Source organism: Botrytis porri (assembly GCF_014898465.1).
Source record: "Botrytis porri strain MUCL 3234 chromosome Unknown BPOR_006, whole genome shotgun sequence".
Classification (NCBI taxonomy): Eukaryota; Fungi; Ascomycota; class Leotiomycetes; order Helotiales; family Sclerotiniaceae; genus Botrytis; species Botrytis porri.
Window position 1 is genome coordinate 953,019 of NW_024066080.1, and position 21,574 is coordinate 974,592.

The following is a 21,574-nucleotide window of genomic DNA, read 5'->3' on the forward strand; positions in this document are numbered from 1 at the left end:
GTGGGAAAATGGCTACAATTACTCTGCAATTCGAGAGGTTTTACGTGGGCGTGTAAGATCTGCTCTCGATGGCACATGATGATTGAAGACCCTTTGTAAATTACCAACCATAGCTTGCTTGCCCTCATATCTATCTATATGTGATTTCATAGTACTCTGTATACAAATACTGTACACGTATCCTTAGTTGTCAGATCCGGTGAAGAAGCTAGTAAAAACTGCCTTGCCGCTTCTCTTGATCAGAACTTGGGTTGCTTACGCTACTCGATTCCAATCATGCTGCGATGGATGAGGCGGTGTTTCAGATGCACCTAAAGAACCCACTTCAGTCTTCCGGTCACTAGAACTCTTAACCCCTGAGTGCCTCAAGGGAATGCAAGTTCCAGGGATCAATATCTAGTCCGGAATTCTATATAAAGCTGAGAATAAATCTTTCTACTTAGAGTGCTACACTCAATTTCTTTACTTGTCTTCTATGCACAACGGATTTTGGTATGATGGAAGTTTCAAACCCCCCTCAAGAAGACATCCGGGATCTTGCATGGTTCAACTGCTTCACCTTTTATATCCACCAATACGAAGATCGGGATGAGAAAAATACGCACTGGGCAACAATGATAGTCGAAGAACTTGATGCTGTCGTATGTAGGGCTTTTTTCGAGGTCACATATCGTGATTGGTGTCTACTGCTGCAAGGTGTTCATACAGTTGCAACAGATGCCTTTATGGGCACTATAATACGGTGTCGAATCCGGCGAACTTTTCTCATAAATGAGACTACCGCAGCTGTTAAATTTGCCAAAATGCAAAAGGTGAAGTCCAAGAACATTAGAAAATATCAAATCACTGATTATTTATAGGCAGCGAAATATCGGCACCCTCTCACTTGCTGGATTCTAAGTCCGGAAGATAACCTCGAACCTATCGACTTTCGTATTCGCAGTTTGTTCTCTCTCGCAGTCTCTGCTACTAGTCAGCAAGACGGAGATCCATATCATCCAGAAGTTGAGTATTACTACAACGAAACCGCCGACAAGCGTGAACCAAACTGGGATCATTTCCTAGAGCCTCAATCTACCACATCCCTATGTTGTCTTGTTGCATGGACTGATAGAGCTAGTCAGGGTCTACCTCTTTGCCTAACGATAGAAATGTGCGACCTGAGTTCCGCACCTGACAGTGTTCTTTTTCAAGACTCCTCGCTAACACAACGATTCTGGAATGAGCATATCTTAAAGAAAGAGTTGAAGATACCAAGGACTTCTAAACACATTTGGCCCCATCTGGACCAAGCTTTGTAAGTTACATTACCTACTTGATTGTTCTGCTGCAATGTACTAATAAGCCTGTATAGCTTGGTGCTGAGATTGACTCAGGTGGAGACTTTGTATTTTCACAGCATACCGTCATGGTCGCATGATGTCCTACAATCCAAGTTCATAGAACATTGGAATGGTGAAGCTGTTGCGCTCTATTCTTGCTTGCCTTTCCTTCTTCGAAGTCTTATTTCAAATGTCGACGAATACGACCCCGAGCCACTGGCTCAAAACCACATTGCCGAAGGGCGTGAGCTTCAATATCCTCCAGCATTGCGGCCTACAATGCTTCTGTTCGAAAAAGAGTTTGCCGAATGCGATAGTCACCAACTACTAATCCGGCGGTCTGGATGTGGTAGTAACGAAAGCGCAAATATCATGTCTTCCACAACATCAGCGAATAAAATTCCGACTATAATTGGCTCTTCACATAATTCCGCCTACTGCTCGTCAGTAATCAGGCCCGCAGAATCTCCTCGAAAGAGCCTCCAGTGCTTCATTCCTACCTACAAGTACTATATAGCTCCCGTGAGTGGACTACGAAATTTTGAGAGTCGCTTGACTACCCATTTCGGGCCGAAAATTTTCTGTCCTCTGCAGCCCTGCCCACACACTTCCCCGTTCCATCACAAAGGCGAAATGGTTGAGCATTTGAAGAATGCTCATGGTTGTAATTTTGACAGCCGTTAGTGAAGACGGTAAAGGAAAGGCTTTGTTTTTGGAACTTTTTTCTCCTTTTGGATAAGCTTTTGCTATTTGGGATATATTTTGTGTACTATATAGGTCTATCGATGATATTTTGACAATTTTAACGATATACATTATATTCCGTAGAAATGGAATAGATAAAGAGATGAATCAGAATTCCTATTGCTCAGGCGTGTGTTACGAATACTTGTCTTCTGAGTCACGTGGAAGAGGTCAGGATCTCGAATACTAGCTAGTCACGGGACTGGGTAGTATTATCGTAGGTTTATTGTTGAAAACAGTCACACAGTGAATCGATCGATTGTAGGTAATGGTAGGTAAACAAGTAGTAATTGAAGTTGAGCACGAAGCTCTATATACTAAGGAAACTATCTAACTATATAGACCTTCGTTCATTGGATAGACGGTCTATCTTGTCTATCCAATCACATGATGCTAATCATGTGACTATCTAGGTGGGGTTCTACTGTGACTAAGTAATTGCTGAGCCTATATAGTCCCCGATCCTAGCTTATCGTTCATAACAGCGTACTCCAGCGCGACTTTACACCTTTCTGTTTCAATATAGAATATTATGTAGAAACGTAATCTTGCAATCTATCATCCCATATTGCTAAAATCTCCGCCGGGTGTTCTTCGCTTGCAGTACATTGGCGTTCTTCAACTTCGGAGTTTAGACCTTCAAGTCTTCTTCGCTTTCAAGGAGACTCCGAGACAGCTTTCCTAGGTAAAATGTTGTTTTTAAATACCAGTGCTTTTTCGTTTTTCGTGATACTACATGTATTAGTAGCATGTGTAATCAACCCTTGGAGTGCTGCTAGAGTAGATGATACTCTTAAGTCTTTGGGGTATAACAATGAAGCAAGGTCAGGTCTAATGATTGGCTGCTCTTGTGATTTCTCCAGCCCTGAACCAGGTTCAATTCCTTCAGCCAGGACTGTATCCATCTTCTCAAAATGAGAGTCTAATCGTTTTTAGACCATTACGGTATATGATTTGCCGTCGCGTTGATATCTCTCTGTAATTCATCGCTACTCTTCTTCAATATCCGCAATTTATAACGTTTCTTCCATAAAGAATTTCTAGTTACAAGCGATTCTTGTAACTTTATATCCTGATTACAGAACAGTTGTTTTTGTTCTTCGGAGAGGGTTGTAGGTGCCGAAGGATCTCTTTGAGAGCGCATATGTAAGAGTTGGGTTCGTTCAATGCGAGAGGGTTGTTGTCGATATATATTTCCCGATTACCCGAATCAATATTTGTTTTCCGGGATTGGTACCACTTGACAAAAACTCCATTTGATTGTCCAACGAGTTGCTTTATACGGGTAGGGTCGGCCTTTTCTATAGTCAATCAACATTAATAACTCTAACATATCAGCCTTTGTAAAGCTTACCATCGTGCAAAGCGTTGGTCATCCCTCGACGAAGACAATAAAATGTAAATCATTGTCGAAACCCTGCTGCAGCGACTACTCGTCTGCCATCCGCAGTTATCGTGTCACTTGAAACCACACGAGTTGGAGAGATGTCCTTGGATCGCTCCGTTGATCGAAATACAGGTATATCCAGCTTGCTTCGTTTGAGGGTTATGGGAATCTCCACACTCGTGTCTATGTTTCGAAATAGATCGGAAGGCCATGAACAATGTTCGAATACATCATCCAAAAACAACAAGACCATAATCCAGCAAACAACACAGCTACCAGGGATATCTCTTGTGAAGTAGGTCTGCTCAATACTTCTTTTTGTTAGAACAAAACTCGTAGATAACGCGAATTCTCATTGAAAATTACTTACAATTGCTTCTCATTCCCTCGTTCGCCTTTTCTATTATTATAAGTGATCTCTAGCTTGAATCGTGGCCTGCCATCAGGTTCTGTGGATGGTAGCCGAAACAACTTGAGATCCTAGCACCAGGTAATTAGCTTTTATATCGTCGATAAAGTTCAAAGCTACTCAGATAATTCCCTTCTACATACTCTGTATAACAAAGCCGTACCGAAATTCTTCGCACTGTAACTTGTACTTCGAACAATCACACCGATCCGCTCCCCAGCGTCTGCAATCAACAAGAAGATGCATTCAAGTTGTATTCGATATCGATTATTATAATATTCGTGGCTATCACGTAGTATAAGATATTCCACAGCGTTTTCAATATCAGCCCAATCCGCAATCGCCTTTTCCCGTTCCTTATCCTGAAGTTGAAGTTCGTCTTTCAAGTCCGTTTCGATATACTATGCAAGGTCAGAGAAACAACAGCTCTGAGACTTCACATCAACATTAACTTACAAACTTGATATCGTCAATGATATCGCGTGGAATTTTGTATTTATACACCGCCTTGTATACAGTTCCTAAGTTTTTGAGCATTTCGTAGAAAGTTGATATCGCAATCCTATCGTTGATTGACCCCTTGGCTGTCTGCCCATACCACATCAAGAACGTCTGAATCGTCTCCAGATCAGGCTTAGGATCTGATCCGAGTGCTTCTCCGAAACTATTTTGGAGATCAGTGGGTGTCTTATATAATAGTAAATATCTTGTACCTTTTCCATTGTTTTAACGCGAAGGCATATGCTTTTCTAGTGGGCTCTGTATAGCTTTTCCCGTAGAATGATTCCTTTCTATTTTCTTCATTTTTGCCTAGCCGGGCCTGAAGGTATGCTTTTGGATCAAAAGACATCGAGAAGAATAGCTATGAATACAACTAGTATACCACGAGCTAATAATGCAAAGAGTAGGTAGAAAGATAAAATGAAAACAGAAAAGAAAAAGAATGAGAGAGCAAGAGCAAAACGAAGACGAAGAGAAGGATTACTACGGAAGATCATTTAGTATTTGCATGGTTGTTACTTTACCGCTTTCCTAAACAAGTCAGTAGGTGGATTGTGTGAATAGCTTCATTTTTGGTTTTCGGTTTTTGGTTCGATTTTTTTCATTTCCGGCTTCTATCCGCCAGAAACAATGAAAACGCAAATTGGTATTCAGAAATAACGAATTTGAAATGATCTATTGAATTTACTTAAATACAATATCTCGATGTTCGATAAAAACAACTTTCAAGTACTCAAGTACTGAATTGCGTACTGAATTGCGAAAGATTCGAAATACCAAATTGCGATGTAGATAATTTGGAAAAAGGATTCACGATTGATGATGTTTATAGTAGAACCAAAGGGTCTCAGTTAACAGTAACTTGGCGATCGAGTCAGCCCGGCTAGCTCAATCGGTAGAGCGTGTGACTCTTATCATTGGAAGATGTACAAAGTCAATCACAAGGTTGCGGGTTCGACCCCCGCGTTGGGCTCAATTCCCTAAATCAGCTTGTATTTTTCGGACTTTTTTTGGATTGGGATGGATGGGATAGGGATGGGGATGGAGGAGAGGGTGGAAAGGAATAAATGGAAGATAAATGGAGGGGTAGGAAATAGTGTGAGGGATTTGGTGGGGGGGTTGATATGAATTTTTATTTTTATTGGTTTTAGTGGGGGTGGAGTGGAGTGGAGTGGCGGAGTGGCGGAGTGGATTGCATCATTGGTCCATCCAGCAGGATGGAAAAATCATGAGGTCAATTTGTGTTTAGGTACGCTGGGGCTGAATGGCTTATTTATGTTTAAATAATTCATCGACATATTGACTCGATTTGTGATTTGAAACAATAATATCTGATTTGATAACTATGTACTCGTGATGGAGTAGGTATTCATATCATTTATTTTATAATTAGAAAAAATAGGGAATGGGACATCAATTGAGTTGTTCATACAAGAAACAGATGGCTGATCTTGATGAAGCGAAGGGCAAGTAAGATGAATAGATAAGTCAGGAGGGGAGAAAATGAAATATTAAATCATAGTGATAGAGAGCATGATTGTGTATAGGTACCCATGGGATAAATATATAGATAGATATTCAATTATCTCTCATTTCCTCTTTTCCAAATCGCAGGTAGTATTGATGTTGATATTGATATTGGGATATAGAGGAAGGGAGATAGATTGAGAGAGATATCTCCTTTGAAGTTCGAAATTACTTCATATCTGTAGGTTTATGTTTCTGTATCTGGGCTGTGTGTTTTAGGAATACTACGTTATACTGTAGTACTAGATATACTTATCTATTGATGAAGATGGAGATGATGAGCTAGAGATGCTGGATTAGATAGATGCGGTAGACAGACAATCTTTCTTTGATTCTGAGGAAATCCAAGTATCTAAGTATCTAACGAATATACAACCATTCTTACCTATCCCCTTTCTAGGTAGTATTTCACATTTGGAGGCTTGTACAATGTACTAGGATATATCATGCATACCCGCGAAGACTTCATCCTAGTCCGTCCGTAGGTAGGTAGGTATTCAATATCATCGCATCTTGATATTTTCAGGATTCGTTTGTATGTTCACATTCTGGTAATGGTATGTTGAAGATAGATGAATAGACGGATGGATGTAGTCTTTGAATCAATCTTTGTCTTGTACTGATTCTTATTATCTCTCTATTCTTGTGTATAAGTTATATATATATATATGTGTGTATATCTTTTCTCTTTCTATCAGAGAATATCTCATCTCATCGCATCCCTTCCTATATATCTCATCTCCTCTCACATTCACTTTACATTCTCCAACCCTTCCAGAAGCTCCCATCCCATCCAAATCATTCATGAATAAAAGGACTCCGATGCTATGCAAGCAAGCAACCCATGCAACCCAATCATCCATCCATATCTCAAAAAAGTTATAGAGAAAAATAGAAATTCCTTATCATCAAAAGAAGAATAAATACTCTCATCTCATAGAAATATATAAAAAAAATATATATGAAAAGAGAGATTGAAAAAGAGAAACGCCTTTTAATGCAACTCTTGTGTGTATAAAACTCGAGAATGCAATGCCATACCATGCCATCCCATCTCACGCAATGCATTCCGCTGCAAATAATATAATAAAAAGTAATAAATGTTTTTCCGGATAAATTTCGTCATTTCATCTCTTCTCATCTCATGACATCCCACGATGTCAAATAAAGAGCTGTTTACATGGCATAATACAATCCGGCGCCCAATGCAGCCATACCATATGCCAACGGCGGCGGCGTCTGCATGGCACCTGCATTTTTCGACTTTGAACCCGAGCTCAAAGTGACCGATCCGCTGATCTTGCCACCAGTCGAACCCGAACTAGCTGTTGCTGCGTTTGCAACCAATCTTGCATCTGGAACTGCCGTGGTGCCCGTGGTGATTTCAACCACGCTTGTGCTGGTTGCGTTGAAATTTGTTTGAGCGAGAGAAATTTCATTATTGTCGAGATCGTAGACGATGTATGCGGAGCGGATAAAGGTATCTCCCAAAACCGAAGTGCTGTCGCCAGCGGGAGCGATACCGAAGAGACAGGCTGCGGTGCCGTCGGTGAATTGTAATTGTTCACCTGTGGCGCTGGTGACGGGGATGACCAGTTCGTCCATGGTAACTTGGATGGTAGGGGACGTGAAGGTAAAATTTAGAGCGCTGGTGTTGGAAGCGAGGGAACAGGGGACGTAGGCGGCGCCTTTGCTAGCATCGTATTGCGCGCCAACTCGTTCGTAGATGGCTTCGGCCATGGCGTCGGGGAGATAGGTGAGGGAACTGCCGGAATCGAGGAGGACGGCGAGAGCTTGGTCTTTGGCGATGACGGTATCGCCTAACATGATTTCGGTTAAGGTGATGAGAAATTCGGCGTAGTATCCGGATTCTTTTTCGACCGGGAGAGTTTCCAGTTGCCCGTGATATTGAGCAGTATCGACACCACCGAATAAAATACTTCCAGTGCTGGCATCCAAATCGTTAAGCCATAAGGAGTAAGCATTTGAATTGATCAAACCATCAGCAACCATTTGTGCTGGTAAGTTATTATAAGCCTTTTTTCCCGCTCTCCCCACCTGAACCTCGTTAATCTCATAACCGATTCCTAGAATACCTTCAGACGAAGAACTGGTGTATCCAATACCAAATTGTAATTTGTTCAACGTCGTTGATCCGATCGTAAATGTATCAGTGACATAATCTCCCGATGCTCCGGATCCATCAACGTAAGAAATATTAAAATCGCTGGCTACATATGCGTATGTTGACGATGAGTTGGCGGTATATGTTCCAGCCAGCTGACATGGGTTTGTCTTTTTACTACATAAAGTTGAGCTAGCAGTATTAACCCATAAATCACTGCTCCCTGTGTCGATGTGTAACCGTAAACTCTGTGCTGGTGTACCTAATGTTCCATTGGCGAAATATAAAGTTTCCTGAACGATGTTAGTATATAGCTTCGCTCAAAGTCCAGATGAGATTTACGAACCTCATTATCTAAAGTAGCGGTAACAGTATTCGACCTCCTCCTTAATTTCCTTAATTTATCTCTTGCTAAAGGATTTTCCACTTGTTTTCGTACCACATCCAGTCCAACTACTCGTGCTGGTCCATCGGTTCGCTTCTGTAATTGTATTGCTTCTGTACATGTTGACAATATTCCCACGGCAGCGGTAATGAATGTTGTCGTCCTCATGATTGGAGATAAAATATAGTGATAAAAATAAAAATAAAACACCCTTCTCTGAAATCCTATATGGGATATGAAATTGGTATATATTGTTCGGGTTGGTCCAGATGACGCGGACAGTAGACGCTAATTAATTCAGCTTCGAAGACCCCGAAGACCCAAAAATTTGTTTTTTTAGAAAATCCGAAAATAGAGCCAAGAAAATCCAATGTAAAAAATAATGACCAATAAATTCAAACTATTTAATAAATGGGTTGTTGGTAGTGAGGTTGATATGAGAAGTTGTACTTTTAGAAACCAAAATTCGGAACGAATGTGATGTGATGCGATGTTTTGTATAAGTTCTCAAATCTCGGACTGAGTAGTACTAGTAAGAGTAAAGCTCTTGTACAGCAAAGAGAGCCTGCGACAGATGACGAAACTCTTAATTGTGGCTGAGAGTACGAGGTGCAGGCAAGAGAATCGTAATCTATACAAATTTGTGGAGTATCTTTCTTAGTATTTCTAAGATCTTCACTCGTTTTTCTACTGTAAGGCTGGCAAGCCGTGAAATCTGTTCTTGTCCTGTATCAAATGGTGGCGTGGTGACTTTTTAGGAACCGCAGCGGCTGGAACCTAAAATGCCGAGAAAGGCTGAGAGATTCTAAAGTAAGAGGAAAGATATAAATATGGAGATGATGTTGGCAGGAAGAATAGAAAGTAATCCAATATAAAATGATAGTAGTCGAATTGGTTTACTAATATCAAGGACGATGATTGAAACGATTGAGAAGAGATGTACAAGTGGAATTCTCCCAAAAAAGGTACTGTATAGGAAAATGCTAAAAGACCATCCAAAGAGCTTTGAGCCTTTGAAGTGATATTTCTCATACAAAAAGGCCAAATCCAATGCAGAGAGTGATTCCAATCCCAAGGTTCGATCCTCTTTTCTATATCTTGGCAAGTTTGTTGGTTGACATACAGTAAGTACAAAGCACCGAGTGTATAGATGCTAATTAGTATAGATGCTAGTATAAATGCTAGGGTTGTTATCTGGGATGATTCAAGGTCAAGGATCCGCAATACGACACGGCCTACCATGTACAACTACGAAGCTCAGGTGGGTACGGAGACTTTGTATGGAAGACTAGAAATCTGAAGTCAAGAGTTGTTCGATTGGAAATAAAATATAAAAAGGATACTAGTAGGTGGCTCTAATAAGTATGAATGTGTTAGTTGATATTAACTTGATAATAAGGACATGATAAAGATATAAAGGAGAAGGCATTTTGAACAGTTAAACACTGAAACATCTGATCTATAAAAAAGAGGTAAGAATTCATGAAATATCATTCAATAACTAATCATGTCAAGCAAAATCCTCTTCACTTGAAATCCTGCGCCCCAGACTTTCTTCCTAAATAGCTTTCAGGTCCCTTCCAGAGGAAGAGGCGAGGTACAGACAATCCAATATTTCAACGAATTAAGATTCTTACTCACACTGTCCTGATCTACCATACTTGCTTGACATTTTGACATTGACGAATCTAGGTGTACATATTAGATACTGTACTCGCGGAAGGGTACCATACTAATCCATTATTCGTTACTTGCACAAGTTCCAACATATTTTCCAGGGATCTCGTAGGAAAGGAAGGGGAAAAAAGAGGAAACATGCTATTTTCAGATTATTGCGATAAATGAATTTGTATGGCTCCTCATGCCTTTCTTTTCGTTCGAGTCTTCGACCCTCAGACCCGAAAACATAGCATGAAGCATTGAGGATGGGATATTTTGCGAACTAAAGACAAAAGCGCATTTGCTTGAAACACCAGCAGGGTTCATCACACATTCCTTTGCCGAATTCCAAGTAAGAAAGTGAGGATCATAAATCCATGATACAAAGCATGAACAGAAATTGTTTGAACATGACCGAGAAGAGACGCGAATAGTTTCTCTTACGCCAGAGCCGTTTTGTGATCTTGCATCTACCTAGGTAGCTTGTTCATGTGAAAAGTAAAAAACACCCGTTTATCGGATGAAGCCTCAAAAGGTTACCTAAGTAATAAAGAATGTGAAAAGGGGGAGGGATGAAGAATTAGAAAATATGTACAATATATGTATGTGCACGTAGTCTCTCTTTCATTTTCTTCGAGGGTATAAGTACTCTGCAAAGTGCCTGTGCCGTGAACTCAATGGATGAACCAACACGCAAACTTCCCTAATGGAAAACCGAAAAGGCTAATTAAGCACAAATGTGACCATTCTGCCTGCAAATGTACCCAGTAGGCCAATGGAATAGACCCAAGGAAAGTGATGGGGAGCATAATTCGTGGTAGATAGATACTCGTCATTATCACCACTATATTCGTAAGCAAACAGTGGCGACGGTGATATCGGACATTTTAACTTTTACATGGAGAGCATTCAGACAGTCTGATAGTATCAATAAAGATGGATCTCATAGGGTTACTTACACAGGCACTAATCGTACACCTAGAAAAGGTATTTGTTGAGGCTACTACTCTGTAGTCGGTATTCAATTAGTGTACTATTATATTAACTTTAGAAATCTAGTGATTTTATATATCATCGAATACAACTTTCAATTCAATATGAATTTCAAAATTCTAAAAACAGAAAAATAATCTCCTATTTGAAAAATATTATAAAGTTACTAAATGTCTAGAGTTGGTATAAGTTAATGTAATCTTACAAGTTGGCTTGTTGACTTGAGGCCTTGTTAATTCCATTGCTAGGTGTACGGTTAAAGAGATTAGGTAGTTGCTGAACTTCCTGCATCGTACAAGAGCACTCCTCCGTTGGTTCGATTGGGTTCGTACTAAACTCCATAAGGGTCGTTCCGTCCACCATAGGGATATTCCTCCCTTCACTCCATACCGACAAAGTATGTTTTTGATATGCGAGTTTATTAAGATGCTAGGAGGCTACCGGGAGGTATCTACGTATCCCTCATTCTCAGCCACATCCCAAAATAAGGAATTCCGTATGACTATCTAGGTGCCTAGGTAGGAATGGTTTATAGAACATCAGACTTTGACTGACTATCACCGACTTTGCTACATTACATCTCTCTGGTACTAGGCACGTGCTACTTCTTGTCTCGCCAAGAATCCTTACTAAGCTTGACAAGTTTCCAAGACGATTCCCTCGAGATTGATTCCCATACATTTGAACTGCAAAAAGATGTCATTGCGAATTTGCAACACCATACATACATACTCATCTGAGCTATTACCTACATATGCAGAGCATTGACTAACTCCAATCATCACATATTCCTTCCCCATACTTCAAACGTTTTGAACGAGAACGCCGCCCAAGTCTGAGCGCTAGCCTCTAGCTGTGACCTCTTTTTTCAAATCTTACAATTCGTTTCAAATCTTCCTACCTAAACATCAGAGAATTTATCACGTCTTGGATTCTTGGTATGACTGATCTCGGATTCGAGGCACGGATTGTCAATCAGATGGAGATTGAAAAGCTTGGTGTTTATGATATTGACTAAGTATACCTAGGTGGGAATGGGGGCTTGACATATGAACTCGTCACTGCGCCTACCTAAGTTCTTTACATCAGCACCTTCAACAGCGTCGTGTAGACATGTTGCATCTATTGCGGCGGTGTTGTAGCAGATTAATCCTATCCCTCGATTTACGTCCACTAAAGGGTCCTCATACGGAACTCTAAACTGTTCAATGGATTCTTGCGATTGCGTATATCGAACCAAAATGTCCAACTCAATGTTGGTTTGCGGCACAGTAAATACTTCTTACAAGCGTGAGAGATATCTATTCGTTTTAGTGACGTGTACGCGTTTCCTTTCGTGTTTGATGTGTTGAATATCTGTGTAGAAGTGGAGCATCGGTTCGTACGCGTTGTTGACTTTCCTTCTAAGTTCTTGCGCATCATGCAAATCAGACTGAGATGCTGAAAGATGACGAAGTCGGGAGGAGGTGCGGCAAGTATCAACGATAGCATTGCGCCCTTTTGGAAACGATATGTTCAGGTTCCAGCATATTTATCTCAATCAAGATGAAAGCACGCAGACTTATTCTCGTCTTAGTCACTCCCATTGCCAAGGAGCATGATATACCGTTTTTGACCACATTCAAGGCAACTATAGAATCTGCCAAATGTTGAATTTCCAGCTAACATGCTCACCTGATTTAGCACACACGGTTCGCCTGACAGTGACATTCGTCAAGAATGAAAAGTAAGCAAAATTACGGCAATTCCTGATGTCGTAATAAACATGCCCATTCATCACAATTTTCGTCAGCAGTAAGTTTGATTGATCTGCATTGATTGTGTAGCGCAGACTACGTCATCATCGACTGAGTGACCGAAGGCAGCAGTACGTATATACTCGGAACATCCGTCATCTACATGACAGTGGTATCTATCTAGCTGACTTTAAACACTATCATACTAACCGTCGCAATCATTTATCAGATCAATTCAAACACCTGCCAAGTTGAAGGTTTTAAAATCAGGCAGTCAGTGCGTAGAAATCAATCAATCACAGCCCTCAAGTTTATGTGATATCTTTTACTGAAAAAAAACTTATCTTGTTGATGTAAAAATGCATGCACGTTGACAATGAAATTCTAATACTTGGAATTCAATTATTCTCTGCATGCTCATGGAATCAAAATGGATATTGATCTAATGCAACTCCTGCCTGAATGCATGTATTCGTAGGGCTTCCCTCCAGCGATGTAAGACGGATGAACATGTAGTTTTACATCATATGATATGATTCCTGTTGAAGCTCGAAAATGTAGTTTTCAAATGGAATTTTTCCTTGTTCTAGAATCAACATTTTGCCAACTTAATTCTGCTCTCGGGACATATTTGTGCCATCTTATTAGTCCTACTGCATATTGCACCGCGCCTGACATATCAACTAAACATCTGTTACCTATCACACTCACTAATTTTCAATTCGTCATCAGACCATCACAATGGACCCATATATCATGATAGATGGTATGAGTTCTCCTTGAATCCCCATCAAAACATCATGCTTATATTCCACCCCCTCCTAAAGCCCCGTCTACGCCGTCAGTCACCACCTTCCTTCTCTCCCCTCTCGCATTCCCACCTAATTCCTGACAACCAAGCCCTAATCTTCCACATTCATTTTTCGGAGCAATGGGCTGCTGTTGTGCAATAGTCTTCTCCAACATCGGCGCCGCGTACGACATGGCCAAAAGTAGCATTGAAATCTCCGCAGTTAGTGTCATGCAAATGCAGAACATGATTCGTGGTACACCCCCATTTTTCTTCCCCACTCCCACTCCCTCACTTCCCCCTCCACTCCTCCCTCCCTAACCCCACCACAAATCTCTCCCCATATTCCTCTCCTCCATCCTCTCCATCCTCAGCCTGATAACCAGCATCCTCATCACCTCCGCGCTCGTCGCCCCCTCCGCTCTGCACACAAATTTTGCATCTAGCAGCGGGTCTCGGTCGGATTCAGCTGTCTCGTTTCTAGCTTTAGCATTGGAGATTGACGATGCGAGGGTGAGGAGTGAGGAGTGCGAAAATGCAGCCGAATATGTTGGCGGGGATGGCGTTGGTGTTGGGTGAATTTTTATTCTTATTTTGGGGGGAATTATTTTCTTCTCCTTGTTCTTCTTCATTTTTCCTGCTCTTAGAGGGCTTCTGGGTAAGAAGGGGGATGAAGGGAAGGGAAGCGAAAAAGAAAAGGGAAGCGCACAAAGATGACCTAAAAAAGCAAGAAAATAACGCTACCTCCCCCAAAATAAGGTCTCTACAGCTTAATCGTCACCCTGCTAATGACTACGCAGCCACAACCGGTGCTACGCATTGTGGTCCTTGATTGCACGAAATATGATTGAGCGAGCAGGTATCAGGATTCAGAAGAAGTGAGATAGGCGGGGTTTTAATCCCAGAGGGGAGAGGGTGAGTGAATACCATTTATATCAAAATCAATATTCATGAAAACCATCAATCAGAGGAAAGAAAAAAAGAATCCCATTCCGAAATTTCGTAAAATAGACTTTTTCTTTTGTTCTTACCAGAAGAAAGAGAGAGAGAGAAAAGCGAATCTACATTTCAAAACTTCATATCGAATATTGTAGAGAACATTTTCTAGGACTAGATATCTTATCTTCCTACCTACCTACCCAACTCATTAGAAATCGAAATAAGAATATAAATACAAATACTCCAAGGAAAGAAAGAAAGGAAAGTTTCCACGAAGAATACAATTAGATCTACCTCTTCCTTCCTCTTCCTCTTCCTTTTTGTAGCAACGATTACCATTTTCCAATAGCCACCCCCCCTTCCCTCCTCACCTTCCCCGCACTTCTAATATCCGTCCCCCTTTTCCCCCAAAAATCTAACCCTCCTCCTCTCATGTCTCAGAACCGAACTGAAATATATAAATACCTCATAAGCTTCGCCGTATCATTTCATCTCATCTCATTTCACCTCCCAAGATTCATCTCACCAGATACCGGTAAACTCATTGTGTCAGATTTCAGATACAGGGGGATGATTTATATATATATAAAGTTGATTTCACTTACTTTCTTGTTTAATTATTTAATTTTGTTCACTCACGGACTTGGTTTTGTTTGTTCACTCACCTATCTACTCTACTATCTGCTCACCTCCACATATCTATAGATAATCCCTCTCGTAGTCTCTACCTTCTCTTTGAGTCCCTTTTCCTTTCCTTTCCTCCCTCTTCCTTTCCTTTCCTCTCACCTCCCTCCTATCTTAGTCCTCCTGCCACCCCCGCCCTCCTCCCTTAATCCCTCTGTCTTCCCCCCTCCCCCCTCAGATCCGCAGACAAGGTTAAGAACGTGAATAAGGATAGAGAACTCTTCCTATCTCACACATTATGACATCTTCCTATCTACATTCTCATTCTCATTCTCATTAACATTGACATTGATATACCTACCTACGCAGAGAATATACATAAATTTATACCTACATACAATACTTCAATAATCCAAATACTACCTCTACCTCTTTCCTCATCCATCGATCTCCACAGACCAAGACCAAGAACAGAGTACAACATCCAACCAATCACTCGATGATATCAAGGATTGAAATAGTTTCAATTTTAATACTCATGTATTCACCACCTTCTCTCTCTTTTTTTTATTACAAAATATGTATGTACCTCACTAACCCTCCCACCTCAACCTCCCCAACCACAACCACAACCTAATCTACTCACAGCAGCCCAAATAAGTAATTTTTTACCACCCACCACCACCGATCCCAAATGCAAATAACCAACCAAGCCCAACAACCCATCTACAGATATTCAAAGACCCAATGCATTTATTTATTTACCACAAAAGAAAAAAAAATTATGTATAGTTCTTCTCCTTTCTCCAAAATGCACTATACTACATCCTTCCCTCCACACTCCTCACTTCCCTCTTTCTCTACTCATCATCCACCAATCTCTTCGCCTCCCAAGCCTTTTTCGCCGCCACCTTCAACCCTTCCAAATCCCCACTCGTCTCACACATTCCTCTAAAAATAGCATCTTTCCCTTCCTTCTTCAACAACTCATGCGGATGAGCATATTCCACCACCTCTCCCTTATCCAGCACCAACACCTTATCATAATCCACAATCGTTTGTAAACGATGCGCAATCGTGATAATCGTACTCTTGAGTTCTCTTATCGTTTCTTGAATCTTGGCATCGGTGGTGTAGTCGATAGAAGCAGTAGCTTCATCCATCATGAGAACCTTAGGTTGTTTAAGTAAAGCGCGAGCTAAACAAAGAAGTTGTCGTTGACCTTGTGAGAGATTGTTTCCGGATTCTGTGACGGTAGAATTGAGGTTCAAAAAGATATTTTTGTTGTTGGTGGTTGTAGAGCCTGATAATGAATCAATAGATGGTGGTCGTGAGACACCTGGTGTGGAAGGAGCGGTCGATGTTCCTACAGGTCCAATCAAGTGAACTCTTCGTAAAGCTGTAAAGATATCTTCATCTGTAAAGAGGTTGAAAGGATCTAAATTACTTCGAATGGTACCTGTAAATAGCGTTGGATCTTGTGGTACGATGGTTATTCTCTCGCGAAGATCACGAAGACCAATAAGACCAACATCAACTTCATCAATCAAAATCTTTCCCTCCTCGGCCTCAAGACCACGGAATAAAGCCAGAGCAAGAGAACTCTTTCCTGCACCTGTACGACCAACGATACCAACCTTTTCCAAAGGTCGGATTTTGAAACTGACATTTCGTAATACAGGATCCAAATCTTCCCTATATCTTGTGGTGTAATTAATGAATTCCACAGATCCTTGACTTGGCCAGTTTTTAGCAGGCTCTGTTTCTTCAATATACTCTGCTGCTTCTTGCTCGACATCCAAATACTCCTTGATTCGCTCTACAGAGTTCATGTTTTGTTCGTTCATAGAATAAAGTCGTACCATCCAAAGAACATTCTCCGTAAAACTGATGGCATAACTTAGGGAAAGACCAGCCGAACCAGCATCAATAGTACCGATACTACTGACAATGAATGCACCTGCGAAGAATGCGACAAGATCACCAACCAAGTCAATCCTGAATGATAACCATCGATTTGCTGCCCAAAGATAGATAAATGGTCGACTGTGAGTATTGATTCGTAACATGTTGTCTCGAACAAATCTTTTCTCATCACCATAAGCTCGGATAGTGGTGACTCCATTGAGTGTCTCTCCAAATTGCTGGAACAATGGACTTCTTTGAATTGATTCGATCCTCTTCAAATCTCTTGACGATCGAAGATAGAATTTTCCAACAAAGACGTACATGGCACTGATGAATATACCTGCAATCAAGAATCCGGGTGTGATAGCAGTGATCAAAGCGACCGTCACAATAATAGCCAAGGCACATGCCATAACTCCAATGGCGATAGGTGCAACTTCTTGATCGACAGCTTCCAAGTCCTTACTAAATCGATTCATAAGTTGACCTAATGGAGTCGAGTCAAAGAACTTAAATTTTGCTCGGGTGACAGATTTCATCAAATTCTCATGGATTTTCCAACTTGCAGTAAGAGAACCAAAGAAGAGCCAGAAATCTCTGAAGAGGGCAATCAACATGCATGCGATACCAATCAAAGCATAAACTCCAAGATAAAATCCAACATCAACATCTGGAGCGAACTTGGCCACAATTGAAGTCTTGGTAGGGTCGAAGTATGGTTGAACTTGAGATAACTTTGAGCTCGCGACTTGAATGGTAGAGATGGTATTGCCAATGTAATTGTTTGCGGATAGGTGATATTTGGTTCGGACAGCTTCAACATCATATCTATAGGTTCATTAGCATCAGTCGATAGTTGACAAGTGAGCGTTTTATAACTTACTGATTTGCCCATTGCTTAATCCATATATTGGCCCCAAGAGCGCCAACTTGTTGAACTCCAAAGACCATGACAGCGAGGACCCAGAACCACCAAGGGCCCATGGCTCTCAAGTACAATACGAGGACTCTCCATTTAACACCACCCTCTGCCTTTGTTTCGGCCATGGCGTTTTTCTTTTCCTTGGATCTCTTTGCCTTTGGTTTTGCGTTTGCATCATCCGGCTTACCATTTGTAGATTGGTCTTCAATGAGAGTTTCGTTGCTCTCCTCACCGATGCTAGAAGGGACTCGAGATGGGATTCGTGAGTGAAGAGCAGAAGCAGGACGTGATTTAGTAACTTCCTCTCCTAATTTCCCTGAAGCTATCACCTTATCTGCGGATCCTTGTTCGGTGATCCTACCATTTTCGAGACAAACAACATATCGAGAGTGAGGAACACAGAGAGATAAGTTATGCGTGACTAAGATGCATGTGCGATCAAGCATCAATGGTCCTCGAATACAATTATCGAATATCCACTTGGCAGTATGTGAATCCACAGCACTCAAACAATCATCGAGGAGTACATGTTTGGAGTTAGAGTAGAGAGCTCTTGCGAGAGAGATACGTTGCTTTTGGCCACCGGAAAGACTGATGCCCTTTTCGCCCACAAGTGTTTCATCGCCATCATCCAGAATGTCTAAATCACGTTCCAGAGCGCAAGCAATAATCACATCCTTGTATCTTTGTTCGTCCAGTGGAGCAGCAAACAAGATGTTTTCCTTGATATTAGCATTTACGAGCCAAGGTTGTTGAGCGCAATAAGCGACTGTTTCGGTGAGACCTGTTTCGGGGTCGGGTCGGACATCTTCACGACTGAAACCGCCAGGTAGGAACACCTTTCCTTTGATTAAAGCCATCTCGCCGAGAAGAGCCATCAGGAGCGACGTCTTTCCAGATCCAGTGGGTCCAGCAATGATGTTCAAATGACCAATTTCGAATTTGACATTCAAATCCATCATTCGGAATGCGGTCGAGGTATCTTCGTCAGTGAAGGCTTCTTTGCCACCCCAGGATAAAGTGGCATTCTTGAATCCAATCATTTGATTGCCATCCTCATCCAAGTTATCGTGTGAGAGCTGATCGTACTTTTCAGTCTCGTCTTCGTTTAAGAATTCCTCTACTCGATTGATTGATACTTGACTTTCCTGAACATGAGCTATCATGTCGCCCAGTTGATCCAGAGGAACTCGAAGAATATTAAAGAGTGAGATAGCTGTGAATGCGATGGAAGGATAAAGCGGCTTCTTCTCTCCAACTGTATAATAGAGAAACGAGAAGAAAGTTATAACTACCGGCACCGTGTTCCACACAGCAACAGCGAAAGCCCAGATGATGTACTTTAAGCGTAATGCTTTCAACTCATCAGCTCGCTTATCATTGACAATATCAGTAAAGCGCTTTTCCCATGCAAAGTATTTAATGATACGAATATTCTCTAGGACTTCATTGGTAGTATGGATTCTTTTATCGGTAGCTGCCATAATCTTTTTCTGGGCAGCTCCAAAGCCACGAGCGAATCCAATATTCACAGGGAGAAGAATAGCCATGACAACGAGACCTGGAATACTACTCTTTCCGAGGATACGATAGAGCAGATACACAGCTACGATCAATTGGGTTGGAGCAGCAGCAAAGAGGAAGTGAAGATACGCAGTGACTTCGCTGACTTTGAAAGAATCAACAGACATGAGATTTATGATGGTACCAACATTAGCTTGCTCATCTGTCTTCTTTCCAGCCCCAGTTGCAGTAGCTGGTGGAGGTTGTGCGGCATTAGAAGTTTGCTCACCCTTCTTCTTTCCAAGCGATCTTCGCCACCAGCTAGGCTTCTCTACATCCTTAAGATCTTTCTTTGCGCCAAGAACAGAGTCACTTCCTGATGCAGCCTTTCTTCTCAATGCTTTAGCGTAGATTTCACCAATAATGATTGCTCTGAGCCTTATACAGATCTTGCGGCCAATCCATAGGGCTTGTTGATCAGCGAGCGAGCGAAGAATATCTGTAAAGGCAAGAAGAATGACGTATAGCCAGATGACATTGCGAGGCGCCGAGTCTGGATCTTCGATGTATTCAAGAATAGCTTTCAACAGTAATGTAGGTGCAAAGTTGAAAAGTCCGGAAAACACGGCATAAGCACACTGTATAGTAAGAAGACCTTTAAAGTAGCGCATCAAATGCCATACCAAGGCCGATGTCTTTTTCAGTAGTCTATAGTCTTCCAAAACGGCTGCCGCTTTGTCCTTTGGCATCAGGTTCCAAACATCTGCAATTTCGAAGGTGTTGATGTAGCCGTGCCAAACAATAGCATCGACCCATGCGAAGGTAGCAATAGAAAACAAGCTGGCCAATGGCTCTCTTGAGGGTTGAATATCTCCTTCCCACTCCAATACCACAGCCTTGTTGCCCTTGCGCGTAGTTATTGCGAGTCCGAAAAGGAACGAAGAGAGGACGAAATCCGAGATGATAAGTCCCTGGCTGACCCTGGAACGTGGATGGATGATTACGGAGCGGAATATAACCAGTGAGAAAAGCCATTGTGCAGTGTATAGAGCAGCCGTATGATTCCAAATCTTTGGGACTCTCCATTTCGTATCGGAGAAAGCAAATCTCAAACTTGCAAGTATTAAAATGTAGGTCCAGGTGAAGATTCCAGCAGTGGCGGCCACAACCCCCTTTGAACCATATGCGCCGAGTACGAAAACTGCGATCTGGATACCAAGCTCTACTGTGATCGCAAGGAGCTCAATAACCGTCAAGGTGTTCTGGCCTCTGGGACTATCAATGGCAGCAACCGATCCTTGGGTAGTCGTTTTAGTCAATACCAATCGTCCACCGCCATTTATCGTCAACCCCTCGTCTTCCTCGTCGACAGCGGTGTGCTCGTTTCCGTTTGCGATTGCCTCCCCATTATGATGATTGAATCCATTGCCACTGATCGTCGTACGGTCAATTGATCCAGTTCGCAGTTGTCGATACTTGTGTTTCTGTTTTAACTTTACTTTCCGGCGGACCGCGGATATTATCAAGATGAGGAACGAGAGACCGATGACTATTAACGGGAACAGTACTTTCAGATAACTTTTTGCGGTTAGTCTTCGGGCCCAGCAGCAGACTGACGGCTTCCACTTACTCTCTCTGTACACAGTTTGTGAAATCATCGATTTGCCATATAGGCCCACTGCATTTACCCAACATGATTGAGTGTGAACGGTAGGATGGCGATGGAAACGTCTCGAACGTATTGTGTGGAGGTAGTTTTTTAAGGTATCATTGAATTGGCTAATCAAGTAAAATAATTATTTCCTGTTTATAGACAATGGCCTCGGTGGGAGAAAACAAAAGAGGTAAATAGATTAAACCGAGAGTATAAAACTGTAGTATATGATGGGAGAAGAGAAAGTAGAAGAGAAAGCAGAAGAAAAAGACGAAGAAAAAGAAGCACCTAGATAGTTCACTACCAGTTCTCCGAGTGAATATATATATATAGATATATATATATATTATTGGAGATATATACTCGGAAGTTATGGTGGGAGAGGAAGAAGATGAAGTTGTATATATCTGAGGATGGATGGAGGATGAAAGACGGGAGGTGGGAGT

The 21,574-nt window shown here is 41.6% G+C and overlaps 5 protein-coding genes across 5 annotated transcripts; 1 reads left to right on the forward strand and 4 right to left on the reverse strand.

Annotated features, from left to right (window-relative positions):
- Window positions 1–497: 497 nt before the first annotated feature.
- EAF01_004816 (uncharacterized protein) lies at window positions 498–2,006 on the forward strand (the record flags this gene model as incomplete). Its single annotated transcript, XM_038913070.1, has 4 exons — window positions 498–641; window positions 861–1,297; window positions 1,355–1,765; window positions 2,000–2,006. The coding sequence occupies 4 exons, from the start codon at window positions 498–500 to the stop codon at window positions 2,004–2,006; spliced, it is 999 nt and encodes a 332-aa protein (XP_038771156.1).
- Window positions 2,007–3,469: 1,463 nt separating this feature from the next.
- EAF01_004817 (uncharacterized protein) lies at window positions 3,470–4,712 on the reverse strand (the record flags this gene model as incomplete). The annotated part of the gene is made up of 5 exons (XM_038913071.1): window positions 3,470–3,764; window positions 3,824–3,933; window positions 4,006–4,263; window positions 4,319–4,526; window positions 4,576–4,712. 5 exons carry the CDS (start codon window positions 4,710–4,712, stop codon window positions 3,470–3,472), a joined length of 1,008 nt encoding a protein of 335 aa, XP_038771157.1.
- Window positions 4,713–7,066: 2,354 nt separating this feature from the next.
- EAF01_004818 (uncharacterized protein) lies at window positions 7,067–8,568 on the reverse strand (the record flags this gene model as incomplete). The annotated part of the gene is made up of 2 exons (XM_038913072.1): window positions 7,067–8,308; window positions 8,362–8,568. The coding sequence occupies 2 exons, from the start codon at window positions 8,566–8,568 to the stop codon at window positions 7,067–7,069; spliced, it is 1,449 nt and encodes a 482-aa protein (XP_038771158.1).
- A 5,024-nt stretch (window positions 8,569–13,592) lies between these two features.
- On the reverse strand, window positions 13,593–13,826 carry EAF01_004819 (uncharacterized protein; the record flags this gene model as incomplete). The annotated part of the gene is made up of 1 exon (XM_038913073.1): window positions 13,593–13,826. One exon carries the CDS (start codon window positions 13,824–13,826, stop codon window positions 13,593–13,595), a length of 234 nt encoding a protein of 77 aa, XP_038771159.1.
- A 2,175-nt stretch (window positions 13,827–16,001) lies between these two features.
- EAF01_004820 (uncharacterized protein) lies at window positions 16,002–21,169 on the reverse strand (the record flags this gene model as incomplete). The annotated part of the gene is made up of 3 exons (XM_038913074.1): window positions 16,002–17,877; window positions 17,933–21,052; window positions 21,105–21,169. 3 exons carry the CDS (start codon window positions 21,167–21,169, stop codon window positions 16,002–16,004), a joined length of 5,061 nt encoding a protein of 1,686 aa, XP_038771160.1.
- Window positions 21,170–21,574: the final 405 nt, after the last annotated feature.